The sequence below is a fragment of the Lonchura striata genome, chromosome 3 (assembly GCF_050655825.1).
Source record: "Lonchura striata isolate lonStrDom1 chromosome 3, ASM5065582v1, whole genome shotgun sequence".
NCBI lineage: Eukaryota > Metazoa > Chordata > Aves > Passeriformes > Estrildidae > Lonchura > Lonchura striata.
The window spans coordinates 96,475,304-96,490,556 of record NC_140705.1 but is presented as its reverse complement, the minus strand read 5'-3'; the positions used below and the strand labels follow the sequence as shown (position 1 = coordinate 96,490,556).

The 15,253-nt window shown below is 44.9% G+C and overlaps 1 protein-coding gene across 17 annotated transcripts in view; it reads left to right on the top strand.

The window, feature by feature from the left end:
* The window catches only part of CAPN13 (calpain 13), a 72,074-nt gene that overhangs the window by 44,718 nt on the left and 12,103 nt on the right, over window positions 1–15,253 (top strand). For all 17 annotated transcript variants that reach the window (XM_085575850.1, XM_085575851.1, XM_085575849.1 and 14 more), the window contains 9 exons: window positions 548–722; window positions 1,618–1,689; window positions 3,411–3,496; window positions 4,823–4,897; window positions 6,615–6,781; window positions 8,326–8,471; window positions 11,475–11,635; window positions 13,180–13,216; window positions 14,784–14,846. In XM_085575850.1, the coding sequence (XP_085431976.1) occupies window positions 548–722; window positions 1,618–1,689; window positions 3,411–3,496; window positions 4,823–4,897; window positions 6,615–6,781; window positions 8,326–8,471; window positions 11,475–11,635; window positions 13,180–13,216; window positions 14,784–14,846 (982 nt within the window). The remainder of the gene's footprint in view (window positions 1–547; window positions 723–1,617; window positions 1,690–3,410; window positions 3,497–4,822; window positions 4,898–6,614; window positions 6,782–8,325; window positions 8,472–11,474; window positions 11,636–13,179; window positions 13,217–14,783; window positions 14,847–15,253) is intronic.

The following is a 15,253-nucleotide window of genomic DNA, read 5'->3' as shown; positions in this document are numbered from 1 at the left end:
TCACCTTTCTTTTCCTTTTCCTCATTTGCAAAAGGAATATTGGCTATTTTTGTGAAGAGTCCTGTATAAGTAGGATGTAGAAAGTAACAGTTCAGCTCTATTTGACCTGAAACATCCATTTGATCTAGTCATCCTTGGCTCCCTTCCTGTTCAGAAAAGAGAAACTGGATGCTTCATGATGAGATGCAGCTCATCTCCCAAAAATGCCTGTCTTGGCATGAGATGCACCTTATTATTTTCCACTGTCTGTGAATGGCTCTGGACAGCTGCCTCAGAAGGGGATGAAAGCATAGAAAAAGCTCCCCCTTTGTCTCCTTCCTTCTGCAGGGCATGTGTTGTGCCTGGCCAAGTATTTTGATCATGTTTCCTTTCATTACCTGGCCACAATGTCTGCACACCCCAGCTCCCCTGTGCTCACCACCTCAATGCACACATTCATTTTTAAAGCAAGCACTGTGTATTGTTTATGAAAACAGTGTAAGGATTCATTAACACCTCTCTCTCTTATTTTTTCCTTTTTTAAAAATATTTTTAAATTTTTCCATAGGCTACAAGGCTCCTACCAGAACTTGAATGGAGGTTACCTTTCAGATGCTTTAGTAGACCTCACAGGTGGAGTCCAAGTGCAGTTTTCATTGAAGGACCCACCTCCTGATCTGGAGGAGATCCTGAAAGCAGCTGACAAATCTCGGTGTCTCATGGGGTGCAGCACCTCAGGCCAGGTGAGTCACACAGCCTCTCTTGGTTCACTGTGTTTGCACAAAGGCTTCTCTTTGGAGGGGAAAAGGAAAGCCATAATCACTCTGTAAAATAGTTACAGTTTATGGATGCCTGAAGTGATCTTGGCAGCAGAAAGTGGATAAGATTATTTGGTAAGCACTGTAAAGGCATTTGGGCAGATGTAGATGGATTGCTCTGTCCCACAGGGGGCTGTAGCTTCTCTCTTGGCTAATTCCACTGCAGTAGAGTGGTGTCCTCTTCCAGCAGGCCTGATTTCAGCCTCCTAACTTTGTGATCAACTCTGGCAAGGCCAAAACACACCTCTCTTCTGTGAAAGGATGTAATTCTCTCATTGTGGCTTGCAGGCTTACTGGCATTAGTGCTGGGAAGTTGCAAAAGGCTTTGTGATATTCAGCAAGAACCTTTGACAAGATGTCCCCAAGGCTTCCCCTACAGCATGTGACATGTGTCTGTGAAGTGTGTGACACTGCTCCTGAGGTGCCTGCTTCCTCAGGACAGGAAGCTTGGCAGCTGCAAACAAGCCAAGGACTGTTCCCTCAGCTCAGGTGGCTGACCTGGCTGTGGGTGGCAGGGAAATTCTGCAGTCCCCAAGTCTGACTGCAAGTCACCCAGTCCAGGTCTTTCTGCAGTTGCAGCAGCTCTGTGTCGTGGAAGGACTTGCAAAGAAGCGTAGATCTATAGCTTTGTTAAATTTCCTGGGTTGCTTATAGCTGCAGTGGGAATAGCAGCCACATTCCTGTGGATTATCTCTGAGATACTGTTGTGGTCAGACCCAAGGCTTTATTTAGTGCTGTGGCAAATGACAGTTCTGGGAGCTGGTGGCTGTGTCTGTATGGTGTGGCAGGAGCTAAAAGCTGTGCTTTCTCCCTTCTGCAGTCAAGGAGGAACATAGAGCTGAGGAATGGGATTGTACAGGGCCATGCCTACACCATCACAGGAGCTGTGAAGGTAAGGTCAGGGACTTGCTCCTGCCTGGAGATCTTGTACTGATGATCTACTGCAGGGTGGTTGTGTTGCTGTTCCCATCAGAGTGATGTGAATTAGCTTCACACTCAGGGGGGATTGTTGAAAGCACATAGTTCAAATTCCAAGAGATGGAAGGACTCTGGCACAACAAAAAGAGGGAGGATGTCTGAATATATGTTGTTTTCTAATGGAAAATGCAACTGAAATTTACTCTTGTTTTGGGGTACCTCAGCAGTGTGTCCCAAATACAATACAATACCAGTGTGTCAAATATGGAGATTTCTGGAGATTTTTGTTCCATGCTGACTCTTTAAAAATGCGCTTTCGTGTTTCAAATGCAAGTAGAAGCACTGGCTGAAATTGTGGGATTTGTCATATGATGCAAATCTACATTTGTTCAGCTCAATCACAAGCTGCCAAAAATCACTGTATGAAAAGTAAATCGCTGGTTCAAGAACAGCATTTCTCCATCTTTTAAAGCTGTTGTACTCATGCAGAACTGCTCCTGGCTGAATATTAATATTGATGATCTGAAAACAAATTTATCACATGGATCAAAAGAAATTAAGGATTTTTTACAGCCAGAAGTCAGAACATGGCTTAGCCCAGTAAGCTGTAGTGCACACAGGGAGAGTTAACAGTGAAGAAAGAAACCAAACAATAGCTAAGCTGTCAAGCAAGATAGCTACAAAACGTTTGTATCTTGGAACCTAAAATACCTTGGAAAGGGGATGTTGCTTTCCCTAAGCTACTTTCTCCCTTATCCCGCTCTCTGTTGGTTTTCTCGTGCCATGGCATGCTTGGTGCTATCATCACAGCCAGCATGCTGCTTCTTGGAGGCAAGGGGCTACAAAATGGAAAGATGGGGGTTGCCAAGCTCCAGAGAAAGCCCCAGATGTCTCTTTGCAGGGCAGGGGCAGAAGAGTGCCCAATTCTGCTGGAGGAGAAGTAGGCTGTTCCAGCTTCCTGCTGCTCCTGATGTGTGAGAGAGGAGAAACAGTCTTTGCCCCACTTAATGAAGTGCCAAGACATCCAAGGGGTTGTCCTGAGGGGAAATGATTAGAGGCTGGGCCTTTGCCTGGGAAGAGACTGCCATAATATTGTTTCCAACACCGCCTGTGTGCATAAGGAGAGCTAGAAAACAAAGGTTTGCCTCTCCGTTTCTACCATTTTGGCTTCACTGGCAAAAGTTAATTGCTTCTGATTTAAATCAGTGGCAACAAAAGGAGGAAAGCACCAGAAACCCCAGCTGCTGCAAAGCACAGCATTGTAGATACAGACCCACAGGTTCTGTTTGTCATCCACTCTCTTTGCTGAATGTTGGCTTTCACTCCAGGCAGTCTGGTGACCTCATTCCTCAAAGTCTCAGCCTTTGCTGACTCACAGCATCAGATGTGCAGAATTAGGCACTGGAATTTCCCAAGGCTGTTGAATTCATGCAGTGTGACAGGAATGCTGCTGCTTCTCTCTGTGTCAGCTAATCACTATCCTCGGGAAAGCAAAATGGGTGCTGTTTTCTCTCACACATCATTCCTTTGCAGTGTAGCAGAAGGCACTGATTTTTCATTGCTGGGAAAATGAGATCAGAGGTTAAATCTGGTCTCTAAGGTGTAGAGGAAGTTCCTTTTTATTACCTTTCTCTTCACTGAATATCACAATTGTGAAAAGCTGTGACTTAGTTTGTTTTTCTTTCGTCTTTACAGATCCCTTACAAGAATGGCTGGAAACATATCATCAGGATCTGGAATCCATGGGGCCATGGGGAGTGGAAGGGGCCCTGGAGTGATAAGTAGGGTCTTAAAGCTTTAATGTCATAGGGAATCAATCTTTTATAAGAAAACTTCTGCCCTGCACCCATTTTAACTAAACAGATATTTCCAAATCAGTTCATTATGAACATCATTTCCATCTGCATAGCAACTGCCTGCAGAAATCCAATCCAGGGAAAATTAATGCAGCCTTGCTAGGCTCAGGTGTCCCTTCTTGTCCATGCGTATGCATTTTACCCAGTGCATAATTCTACAGAGGTCATGGATGAAAGAGCTCTTACTTCCTGGAGCAAGCTTTGACCATGTCCTTAGATACTGGCTGGTTCCTTCTGTTGAATTCTTCTGCAGAAATCACACATTCACCTTCCTCCTCTTTCTTCTGCTCCCATGAGAGTGACTCTGGGAAGTCCATGGAGCAGGGCAGTATTGACACAGAGGGACAGGATGGGTCCTTGGTTATTCCAGGCAAAGTGCCAGGGAATGGCTTCAACTAATCTTTTGGATCCTTCATGCAGCTTTGGGGATGCAAGGACCACTTTGCTGCCTGTGTGATAATCTAACATCTCCTTCTTAAAGAAAGAAATGATATAGACTGCAACAGTATTTTGTAAATAAATAGATCTTAGTTTTCCTTTTGGAATTGCATCAGTGTTTCCATGATTAGAGGGATGTTCTTGTGCCACTGTTAGGTTATTTAATAGCATCCCAACCCTCCCTAGGACTACACACAGGCACTCTGCTGAGAAAAATCAGGCTGGAGTGTTGCATCTGGAGGGGTTGGTGGGTTGTGTAGATGTGTCTAAGACTAGGATAACAACTCTCTGCTCAGGCAGCATCCTGCCATCCTTTTGGAAGGGTGAACTACAATCCTAAGTGTAATTGAAATGTCCGTAGCACATTCACAGGTAAGCTGCACAGATCAATAAATTATTGATTCACGTGCTGTTTATTTATCTTAAACTCGGCAGAAAGTACAATTATCACTTAATTATAAACATGCTGCTTGGAAACAAAACATTTGACTGGGTAATGTGCTCTCTTCATGTCAGTGGAATACCAGTGCTTCAGAGTGCTGTGGCTTGGTGCCTCACTAACCTCTCCAGCACGGGGACAGGTGACCAGAACAGCAGGGAGGATTCCCCACCCCAGACTGGGCAGCTCAGGCACAGCAAAGGCACAGAGCTTCATTTGCTGGCCTTGCTGTGAAGTTATCACACACAATTCTGTTTCCAATGCACAGTTTGTTCCCCTCTCCTGATCCCTCATGGCCTGACAGGCTGGTTAGAGGAACAGGCCAAAGATGAAAAATTGTGCCTCACATCTTGTTGATTTGTTCTTTTTTGCAGGTCTCCTCAATGGGACCATGTTGAGCCTAAATACAGAGAAGCCCTCCTCAGAAATAAGGATGATGGAGAATTCTGGTATTTCCCTATTGATCCTTTGTCTACTGAGTTTTCTGTTCACCTTCATTATGGAAAAAGTGTGACACTGTTGAGGCAGGACAGGAATGACATGACTCCACTTCAGAAGGCTGAGAGTATAACTCTGATTTATTTCAAAATGCATCACTCTTTATACAGAGCTTTGTGCAGATCAACTCCATTGGTCCTGAAGTGAAAACAACCACACCATTGGTGCACAGTGCATGACACACAGTGGTAGAACTTAACTATAAACAATGTGAACAACAAGAGATAAAGAATTATTTACATTCTTTTCCAACAGACTCCCAGGCTTCTGCCTGGTTAGAAACTCTCAGTTTCTCTCTTTGACTGAATCTGAGACCAACAAAAGTAATTTTGGCAGTTCTCTATTTCTGGGGTGACTCAAGGCACCCTGAGTTAGCTATGTGCAAGCAGCAAACTAGAGATTGTCCTGACCCTGTGGTTTCAGTGAAAACAAGACCTGAAAAAATTGAGTTGGCCAAGATTAAGTGACAGGCTGATGAAAAAAAAAAAAAGAAAAGTGAGAGAACTAAAAATCCAACCCTCTGATACCTGGTCATTTTGTCACACCACCTCTCCTCATAAAGTATGTGGTTTGAACTCTGGACTGACAGATGCTTGAAGGGGACAGTTGACTAAGCAGGTCACTGAGCTTGTGCACTTGATTGCTCTGCAGGTGCTTGTGGCTTTTCACTGCCTCTGGTTGCTCCCAGATACAGCTTAGCCATGCATGGGCTGTCCCTCAGAAAAACTGATTATTCAGAAAGTGCACACGTGCCCTGTGGGGCTCTGAGGAAAGCAGGGCAACAGCAGGTGGGTCTGACACACATGAAGAATGAGCGTGGGACAGAACACTGTGGAGGTACAAGGGCAAGGGACAGTGGCGAAGGTGTGCTGGAGGTGGCAGGGCTCCAGCAAGATACCCCTGCACATGCCCTGTGGTTTACCCTGGGGCATTAGGGGCAGTTGGGGCAGCCCAAAATGCATTGAGAGCTGAGCTCTCCTGCAAGGTAGCAGCCAGCAGAGCTGCAGGTGCCTGCAGTGCCCTCAGCAATCCCTTTTTAAAGACATGGGGTGATTGTGGATACCTAACTGGTGTCTTTGCAGAATCACAGAGTGGAAGAAGGTACCACCGTGGGTCATCTGGTCCAGCCTCCTGCCCAAGCAGGGTCATCCCAGAGCACAGGGCACAGGATTGTGATAATATGGCTGTGGAATACTCCAGTGAGGGAGACTCCACACCCTCTCTGGGAAATATGTTCCAGTGTGTGGTCAGTTGCACAGTAAAGGAATTTTTCCTCTTATTCAGGTGGAATTTTCTGTATATCTGTTTCTGCCTGTTGCCTCTTGTGCTATTGCTTGGCACCAAGGAGCAGAGCCTGGTTCAACCTCTGACACCCTCCCTTCAGATGCTGACACTGATGAGGTTCCCTCTCAAGGCTGAACAGGCCCAGCTCCCTCAGCCTTTTCCTCATAAGAGAGATGCTCCAGTCCCTTGATCATCTTTGTTGTCCTCTGCTGGACCTTCTCCAGGAGCTCCATGCCTCTCTTGTACTGAGGAGCCCAGAACTGGACACAGCTCTCCAAATGTGCCCCACCAGGGCTGTGTAGAGGGCCAGGATTCCCTCCCTTACCTGTTGGCAATGCTCTTCTGTTTTAAACTGAATGATGAGATTTCCCTCTTTCTCTGCAGGATGTCCTGTAAGAACTTCCAGGAGCAGTTTTCATGGCTGTATATATGTAACAACACCCCAACATTTCTGGACTTTGGAGATGAGCCCTACACAACGTGGTCTCTGAACAGCTACACCAACCTGTGGAGGCCAGGCCTTCCCACCAGGAGGAACCGCTATTCCTCAGGTAATGGATGCTCCCTGCAGTCACCTGGTTGTCTCCTCCTCTCCACTGATGTGAAACATTCACTCTGAGCACTGAATTGCACAAGTATTGATTGCCAGGTGTTAATGCCTGCTTTTTCCATTACAGCACTTATCAGCTAAACAGGCAGAAACAAAGCAACAGCACTGGCTGCTGAGTTAAAAAGGGAGACTTGTGATTTAGGAACCCTGGACTCTTTAAGTCAAAATGATCTTGTAGATCTTCTTTCAGCCAGTTGCAGTAGGTGTTACTGGGGACCTCATCAGAAAGTCTAGTCTGGCAAATATGCTGTTGATTTTACATAGCGAAAAGTACTCTGAAATTAAATGGATATGGAATGAAAAAAATTGTGCTACAAAGCTCTATTTTTTAAGGTAAAAAGGTCTTTTTGTGCTGATAATATCAGTGGTTTTACTGCCTGTGCAAGAACTCTTCTGACATTGTAAGCTCCAATCAGTAGTAGTAAATTTTTACATTTTTATCTTATCTCATATCACTTTTTTTTTTTTACAGCTGCATCAGTGTTTGGACTTTATGTTTTTAATCTAGGATGGTAGTATCTGATCAGTGAAGAGGCATCTTTTTTTCTCAAATGACAGTCCTTGACTTGGCAGCAAACAGGTTTTGGCTTATGGATTTCAGGCTTCTGCTTCTAACCTGATCACCAGGTCTCCAAGGTGTGATAACAAAGCAATGCCTGTGCTGCTGCACACCACAGTCACTGGGAATGAGCAAGGAGGTGCAGGGGCTTCCTGTAGGCAAGGGGCTACAAAATGGAAAGATGGGGTGTGCCAAGCTCCAGAGAAGGCCCTGAACTGAGAGTGTGCAGGCAGAGCTGTTTTCCTTAGAGCTGTTTCCCAACAGCCCTCTAGCAAAGTCCCTGTCCAAGTGCAATAATTGAATTTGCAACTTTCAAGGCCACCCAACACAGGGATCTGGCTTAAATTCTACACTGCTGCCATCTCAGTACTTTTTTTCCACTTTGGGCATTTTGTTATTTTTTTTTTTTAATCAGGAATGCTTCCTGTTAACCAAAGCCTTGGCCAAGAAGCAGCTGATTCCCTCTGGTGCTCAACATTCTGTCTGTCCATCACAAACATTAGCAGCAGGGAAGAAGAGGATAGCTTTGCACCCTTTTGTCCTTTTCTATGTTTTTATCATCTCAAAACCACAGTCCTTTCCAGCTCAGCCTCTGGGTCAGGTGCCTGATCAAGAGCCACTGCTTTTCTGCTGCTGGGAAAGTGTGCCGTGTTGCCATGTAGGTGAAGCAGATGTAGAGGGGTTGAGAAATCCACATGACTTCCGTGACTTTGCCAAAGATTTCTAAATGATAAATGTGCAATTAGTTTACCTCCAGATGCCTCAATTTCTGATGCAGTGACTACATTAGTGCTCTGCTCTAATGAAAGGATCTTGGAGCAGTGACTGCCTGTTCCTCTGGGTCAACACAAGCAAGATCTTACACAACAGGCTACTGCTGGAACATCTCTCAGCCTACTGTTAACCTATTAACACTTTCTCATCAGGTGCAGCTTCAACAAACCCTCAGTATTTTTTCAAAGTGCTAGATCACAACCCAAAAACCTGTAATGTAGCAATTTCACTCATGCAAAAACACGCTGAGCATGTGCAGGATGAAAAAAACCTGAAGATTGGCTTTTTCATTACCACGGTAAGCACAATCAGGTACCATGTGGGCACTGTTGTTCTCTGTGTGGTTTAGGAATACAAGACTGAATTGTCTTTTGGGCTGTTAAAAAGTCAGTATGCGGTGTGAATTTCTGGGTGCCTTCTATTGTAGAAACTCAGAGTAAAAATAGAGTTAAGCAAGCTTAGTTTCTTTTATTCATGTCTTAAGGAACAAAGGTGGCACTTTTAGTTCTGTAGCATCCCAGAATAGCCCTGGGAAACTCATGGAGTCCCCAGGTTAGAAGATGTGCCAGGGCAATATCATCTGTACCAGCAGTACTGGTGACATGCCGCGCTGGCTGGGCACAAGGCATGACAGCCAGGACTAGCCACAGCCCTTGAGGAGCACCCCAGGTATAGTAGGGAAGCAGATTGTCTCTCATTACCCAGAGTGGGCTGTCTTACTTATCCTCCTGTTTTCTATCTGAAAAGCCATGTAGAAACATTTATGAAACACATGAGAGCCTTTGCTGGAGACCACTGTAGACGAAATCCACTCAGACACCTGGGACCTCCACTGCAATTTCTCTGGGTTTTTTCTTGGTGACTGTCCAGAGAGGTGCCTTTTCAAGCTGTTCTCAGAGCATTACCAGGCTTACTGAAAGCACAGTTGCTAGTGTGGATGGATGCTCACCTTTCCCAAAGTATTTTTGTTGTTGGCTGATGACTGTGGGAGGCTATTGTTCCAAACCCAAAGACTAAAAAGGAAGCAGGGATTGCTAGAACCCTAATGTCTCCTCATTCTATTACTGGAAAGGTTTGCCTTAGTCCCAGACTTTAAATAATTGATGCCATAAGTTTAACAGCTCCTCATAAAGGAAGAGCTCATAAAAAAAGTGTGTCCGAGAAATAAAAGGTGTCATTAAAAGCACATCCCTCCAGCAAGTGGAGCTCGCTATCCCTGTATGAGAATATCCTCTGTCCTGTGCAGGTATCAAGCCTGCAGCACTCCATCGTGCCAGCTGTGCCACTCAGAAAGAGCTGCTGCTCCTGGTGAAAGGGAAATTGCTCCTTCCAGCATCCCCAAAGTCACCAGACATGGAGTTCTCTCTGTGCTCTTGCACAATGCGTGTCTACCTTGATTAGTTACCCATTTTAACAGGCGTGACCTTTACTGGGAGGTGATGATATAGGTCTTGGTTCACTCAAAAAAGGGGTTATTTAATCAGGAAGCAGACTAGGAGACAGATTTTCTCTATTCTTGCTTTAAATTTTTGCTTCCCCTCCAGTTGATGCTCAGGTGTGTTTTCTCTCTCTTGGTATGAGATGGATCAAGGATGGATGAACCTCAATGAGTTTGTCAAAGCTGGATGAAATGGCCTCTGTGGGCTGCCAGCCCATAGCTCACCTCAGGCTCCCTTTGGGCTCAGTCTGACCTTATGAGTGACCTCCTCCTACACAGGAGCTGGAGGGCAGGGCCAGAACAGAGCGCTACTGGAGGCACCAGGATTACTGTGGAGCACCTGGGCAGCAAGGGCCAGGGAGCAGTAGGACTGCTCTGTCACACCATAGCTTTTATCAATATAATGATATTGGTGCATATTCATACAGAGGATTATACAAAAAATATTCCCTCATGGACACACACTAAGTATTTTAATATGAGAGCTGCTCTACCAGCTCCTCACAGCCAGCCTGGTGTTCCATCCTGGTAGCAGCAAAAGCCAAGAGGAGCTAAAACCAACCTGGGTGTGAGTGCCATTCCCTCAGTTAATTTCCCATTGTTCAGCCTCAGTGCCTGAGAGCAGTCAGAACACCTTTGGGGAGAAGTTTACAAGGGGTTTCTTTGCACAAGGAAGAGTGCAGTTGGCAAGATTCATGTGGCTTCACTCTTCCTCCCAGATCTGCTTTCCCTGCTATGATTCATTAGCAGCAGCATCCGTTGTTTGGTACCTTTTGAGATGCATCAAATTGTTGCTGTGAAGTAAAAGGAGTATTATCCCTTGGCAGGATGAGAGGAGAATGCAGTGCAGGCAAGGATGCAAAGCAGAATGGACGTATCTGATAGCTCTAGGAAGCCTTTGATTAAATATAGACGTGGAACACTAATACATGGCTGTGAGGGAAGGTTAATGTTGTGTGATAGAGCTGAGAAATGTGTAGAGGCTGATTCTTATCTCACACCAGTTTTGATTCCATTGAGATATTAATCTACTTCTGCTTTCTACCAGAAGGAATGCAGAATAAGGCTCAAAAGTGGAGGAAAAAAAAGTATTACACCATTTATTTCTTTGCAGCAGTGCCCATTTCTATCTGCTCAAGATCTGACCCATAATACTTGGCAGTCTGTGTACCTCCCAGCCGTCTGTAACACTAGTCATCCTATTTTTTTTTTCTTCCAAAATAGCAGTTTTATGTTATTGTCTCCCAAAGGCATGGCTCATAAATAACTCTGCCACGCTGTATAACCATTCTAAATGGAATTTATACATGCTGATATATTTTGGGGAATATGTTAAGGAAGGGTTTTTTATTATGCTATCTTTACATGTCATCATAGTAATAGCTGTTGCATTATATTTGTTTCATCTCAGCAAAAAAATACTGGAATAACAGATGAAAGATCAGAATACTCCGTTTTCTTGTGACACTTGCTAGTTTGGATTGGGATTCTTGAAGCACTGTCATCTGTGTGACATGCTTAGAGGGCTCTCTGACCTCTTTGAGTCACAGAAGATCTCAGGGAAATTTTTAGTAATAGTATTCATTCTTGATTCCTTTATGAACTCTGCTTAACATTAATTGAAGTTCTCTTCAAATCTCCTTACATTCATTTTGGCTTTTGTTTGTTTCAGTTTCTCCACCTTTGAGCAACTTTGATATGTCCTTGGAAAAAGCCTGTCCCCTGAAGGGGCTTTTCAGGCATGGGGGAGGTCGAGGCGTGATAGAGGCAGTGTGCATTCAGAGAGGTGTGGCAATGGCAGGCTGCTGGTCTGATTTACTTTGGTCCCTAACAGGAAGAGAGCCAGCTGTATTTTTCTTTCAGGAGAACTCCAGAGTTCTGAAGCAAATCTTTCTCCGGATTCGAGATGTGACCAGCTACTTTATCCTGAGCCCAGGAACCTATGCAGTTGTTCCTGCTGCAACAGAGGACCAGGAATTCGAATTTCTCTTACGAATTTTCATAAAGAATCAAGACTACCATGAGTAAGATCATACACACTCCTTAAAGGCCCCAAACTCACAGTGTGCCAGGAATTAACTATTTAATGTCAAGATAACTGATGTGGCATTTTGCTTTTAGTGTATCCTTGGAGGGTGGGGAAGGCACAGAAGAATGTAAAGGAATTGAGGAGGATCAGTGTACACTCAGTTGTGCAAGGGTGGCCACTGCAGAGCAGGGCAGGGGCTCATCTGCAGCCACCAATGGTCTCAGCTTGGCACAAAGAGAGCAATAATTGTGAGATCTGTCCTCTACCCCTGATTGTGGGAACATTTGCTGAGAGGAGGATTGGGAGTTTGTTTTCCCTAATTCTTAACAGCTATTTGGTAGTTTCTTATGTTCTGCTGGCTGGACGCCAGATGGATCACATCCCATTCTGCCTGGAGTGGGACCTGGAGAATCCAAGAGCAGTGAAAGGCCTTGATCCTTTCACTCAGCCACCTCATAGGCAGGGCTCCCTGTAGGCAGGAGAGCAGCCTTGAAGATAAGTTTAGTGGAAAAATGGTGTCTGAGTTCATGCAAAGGCAGCTATTACTACACACACACTTTCGCATTACCACGTGGATGTGGTATTACTTTTGGGTGTGGTTTACTGCAGGTATGCAAGCTTACCTGAGGCATTCACCAAATGACCTGCAAACATCACCCCTGCAGTGCCTTTCCCTCAGCAAGCTTTAGAGTGGATGTGATTGCTGCTCTTACCTCACTGGCCCATATCTTGATAATGAGATTGCTTTCCAGGCTTTGGCCCCTGGCAAAAATAGCCCAGAACCAACTGAGGCAGCTCCTGACTTATAGAAGCAAACAGAAGGAGTCAGTGCTGTGGGCTGGACTGCCTTCAGCAGACTGAGACATGTGTGAGACAGCTCAGCCCTGGAGCTGAGCTTTTCAGGAGAGCCTCTGACCCTCACAGACCTTCCTGAGCTCGGCCAAGTGTGGAGATGACCTTCCAGTGGGTTTTTGCAGCACTTACCCATACTGAAGTTATAAAAATAGAACATGGCCTGTCTCATTTCTCTACTGAAAGCAAAACTCAAGTACTGAATGTGGCTGCTAAGTGTGTCTTAGAAATGGTGACCCTGGCCCAGTTCCAGGCAGTCTGAAGACATTTAGATGTTGCCTTTTAAAAGCCTGGGTGCTGTTTTTATTCCTGACTGTTAAAGTGAGCAAAGAGAAAGGAAAGGAAATGAAAAATTTCTGTGGCTCAAGACAGGGCTTTGTGTTTGGTGAGGTTAGTCCTGGCATGCTCAGGGTGAGACAAGCTACCCTTTCTCTGCTGCTGGTATCAACAGAGCTGGCTTGGGGAGAGCAGTGACTCCAGAGCAGCTGGAGACTCAGACCTGGCGGCACAGAGACACCCAGGACTGGTGCAGCAGCCTTGGCTGAACTGGGCCAGGCTGGGCCACGGGTGCTGAGCATCCTGTGGGGCTGTGGGCTGGGTGAGTGCTGCTGGTGGTGCCTGCCTTGCATCACAACCCTCTGGAAAGGGCTCTTTTCTTCCAGTTTGATTCTTGTAACTCTTTTCTAGGAACTCAAACTCCCCGACCAGCCCAGTGCTGCCAATGGTAAGAGTCTGAAAATTGGTGTAGGTTCTGGTGGTGATCATTTGGTCACCTCAACTGACTGCTTTTCATCTGCTCTTTTCTCTCTTTACCACCTACTACTGTCCCAGAGTTTGATTCTGGCACCCTGCAACCTTGCTGGAAGGGCAGGACACCTATCTGGAGAGAGGAGAGTGACAACAAAGCCCTTCCTCTTCTCATATGTCTATTTCAGAGCCTGATTTTTGAGGAAACAGGTCTTATACAGTCCCTTTGTCAGTCTGTCCAAATGTCCTTTTAACACTTTGACAAACCAAATATAGCAGGGGAGAGAATGCTTAAAAGATTCTAATTTCTTTCAATGTCTGTAAAATGAGTATATATCTATGGGGGAGAGAGAGGGAAACAATTCATGTGAGTGGGATTGGACATGCCTGTCCCATGGGAATGATTCAATTTAAGTGCTTGTACCCTATAAAGCACAGGTGTCCATAGGGATGAGACTCAAATCAGATTTCTGCTGATTTTCATCAGGATATCTTCATAGACAGAGACGTAAAGCAAACTACACTTTGAAACTGGCTGCATCTCTAGTTCAACCCACTTTTTGTCCTCTCCAGCCCAGCTACCATGGATTTTTTAACTTCTTGCTGTGTGCTGTGCACATTGCCAGGGCTGGTCCAGCCCCTGCTGGTCCCACCAGCAAAACCCTGTCACTGAGAGACTGCTATTTACAACCTTCAAAGACACAGATCTTTGAAGCCAGAGGTGTGAAGCTGCTTCAGGAGAACAGAAAACTGAGTCCTTTCCTTGTGATTCATTTTCAAGCACACAATTAAGCCCCATTAGAGGGGTAGTGTAAACGGTGACTTTTTATCTTTTTCCATTGACAAGCTGTCAGTTTACCTGGCTGTTGTCCTTAGCCAATGCTTTGACTTTGATGAATTGTGGTACCCACGGTTTCTGCTCCTGTTCAGATATTTGGGCTTCTTTGGTATGAAGTATCTCACACAGAGATGAAGGCATTGGGTCTTGGAGTTAGATTTTTTTCTGAAAACTTTATAATGTTAAGGATAATTCCCCTTACTGTCTGGTGGATCTTTTCACCGGAAGGTTGAAAAAAAAATCACTTAACCATTGAATTGCAATTGCTCAGATATAGTCCAAGCTTGTCATGGGATTGAGAAGGTACAAGGAAGTCAATTTATGCTCCCTTTTCTTGGTTCACATGAATCTTCCCATGCCCTGAGCAGTGGTCCCAACCAAGGTCCACCAATAAGCATCAGGTCTTGTATCTCCATACTCATGTATTGACTTGCTGAATTCCATCCTCGATGTGTTCTGCCATCTTCCTTAAGCCCTGAACTCCTCCTTCCTGGTTGTACTAGCTGCTAACATCCAAAATATGCTTCTTCCTTCATTGCAGTAGCAGTTGTTCACTCCTACTCCACTTTATTTTGGGGGTGTGAAAACTGCAGCCTGTGCTGTACATTCCCTGCCCCTCTAAAGTGCTGTTTGGATCCGCAGACTTTTGCCTCCAGTTGTTTTGTAGCTGAATTATTTATTGACTGCCCCTTTGTTTTTGATGCAGGATGTACCAAGACAGAACCAGGACATCTCCTATAAGGCTCTTTTCCTAAGATACGCTAAGCAGGTACCCTCTCTAGAACATACTGCTGAAAAAAAATTAAAAACCACTTGTGGACTTGCAAAAAGAAAAACTGATCTATGATGTTGATACAAATCCATTTAGAATTTTTTTTTATTTTTAAATGTTGCTCAATCCTCAAGTGGATACCCTGAAAATGGTATTGATTAACCTGCCAAAACCCCCAGAAAAATGGGACATTCAGCTGGGATAGATTGTCTAGTGCCATATATCAGTGGAATATCAGAGATTTATTGTTGAGCTGGTGATGGGCTTGCATGTGTACTTCCTTTTTTTTTTTTTTCCTGCTTTGGTTTGTTTATTTGCTTGAAGCAATTAGAAAGCCTTGGGTAGTTCCCCCCCCCCCTCCACCTCATCAGCATCATTTTCCATTTGCCTTCTCAGCACTTGGA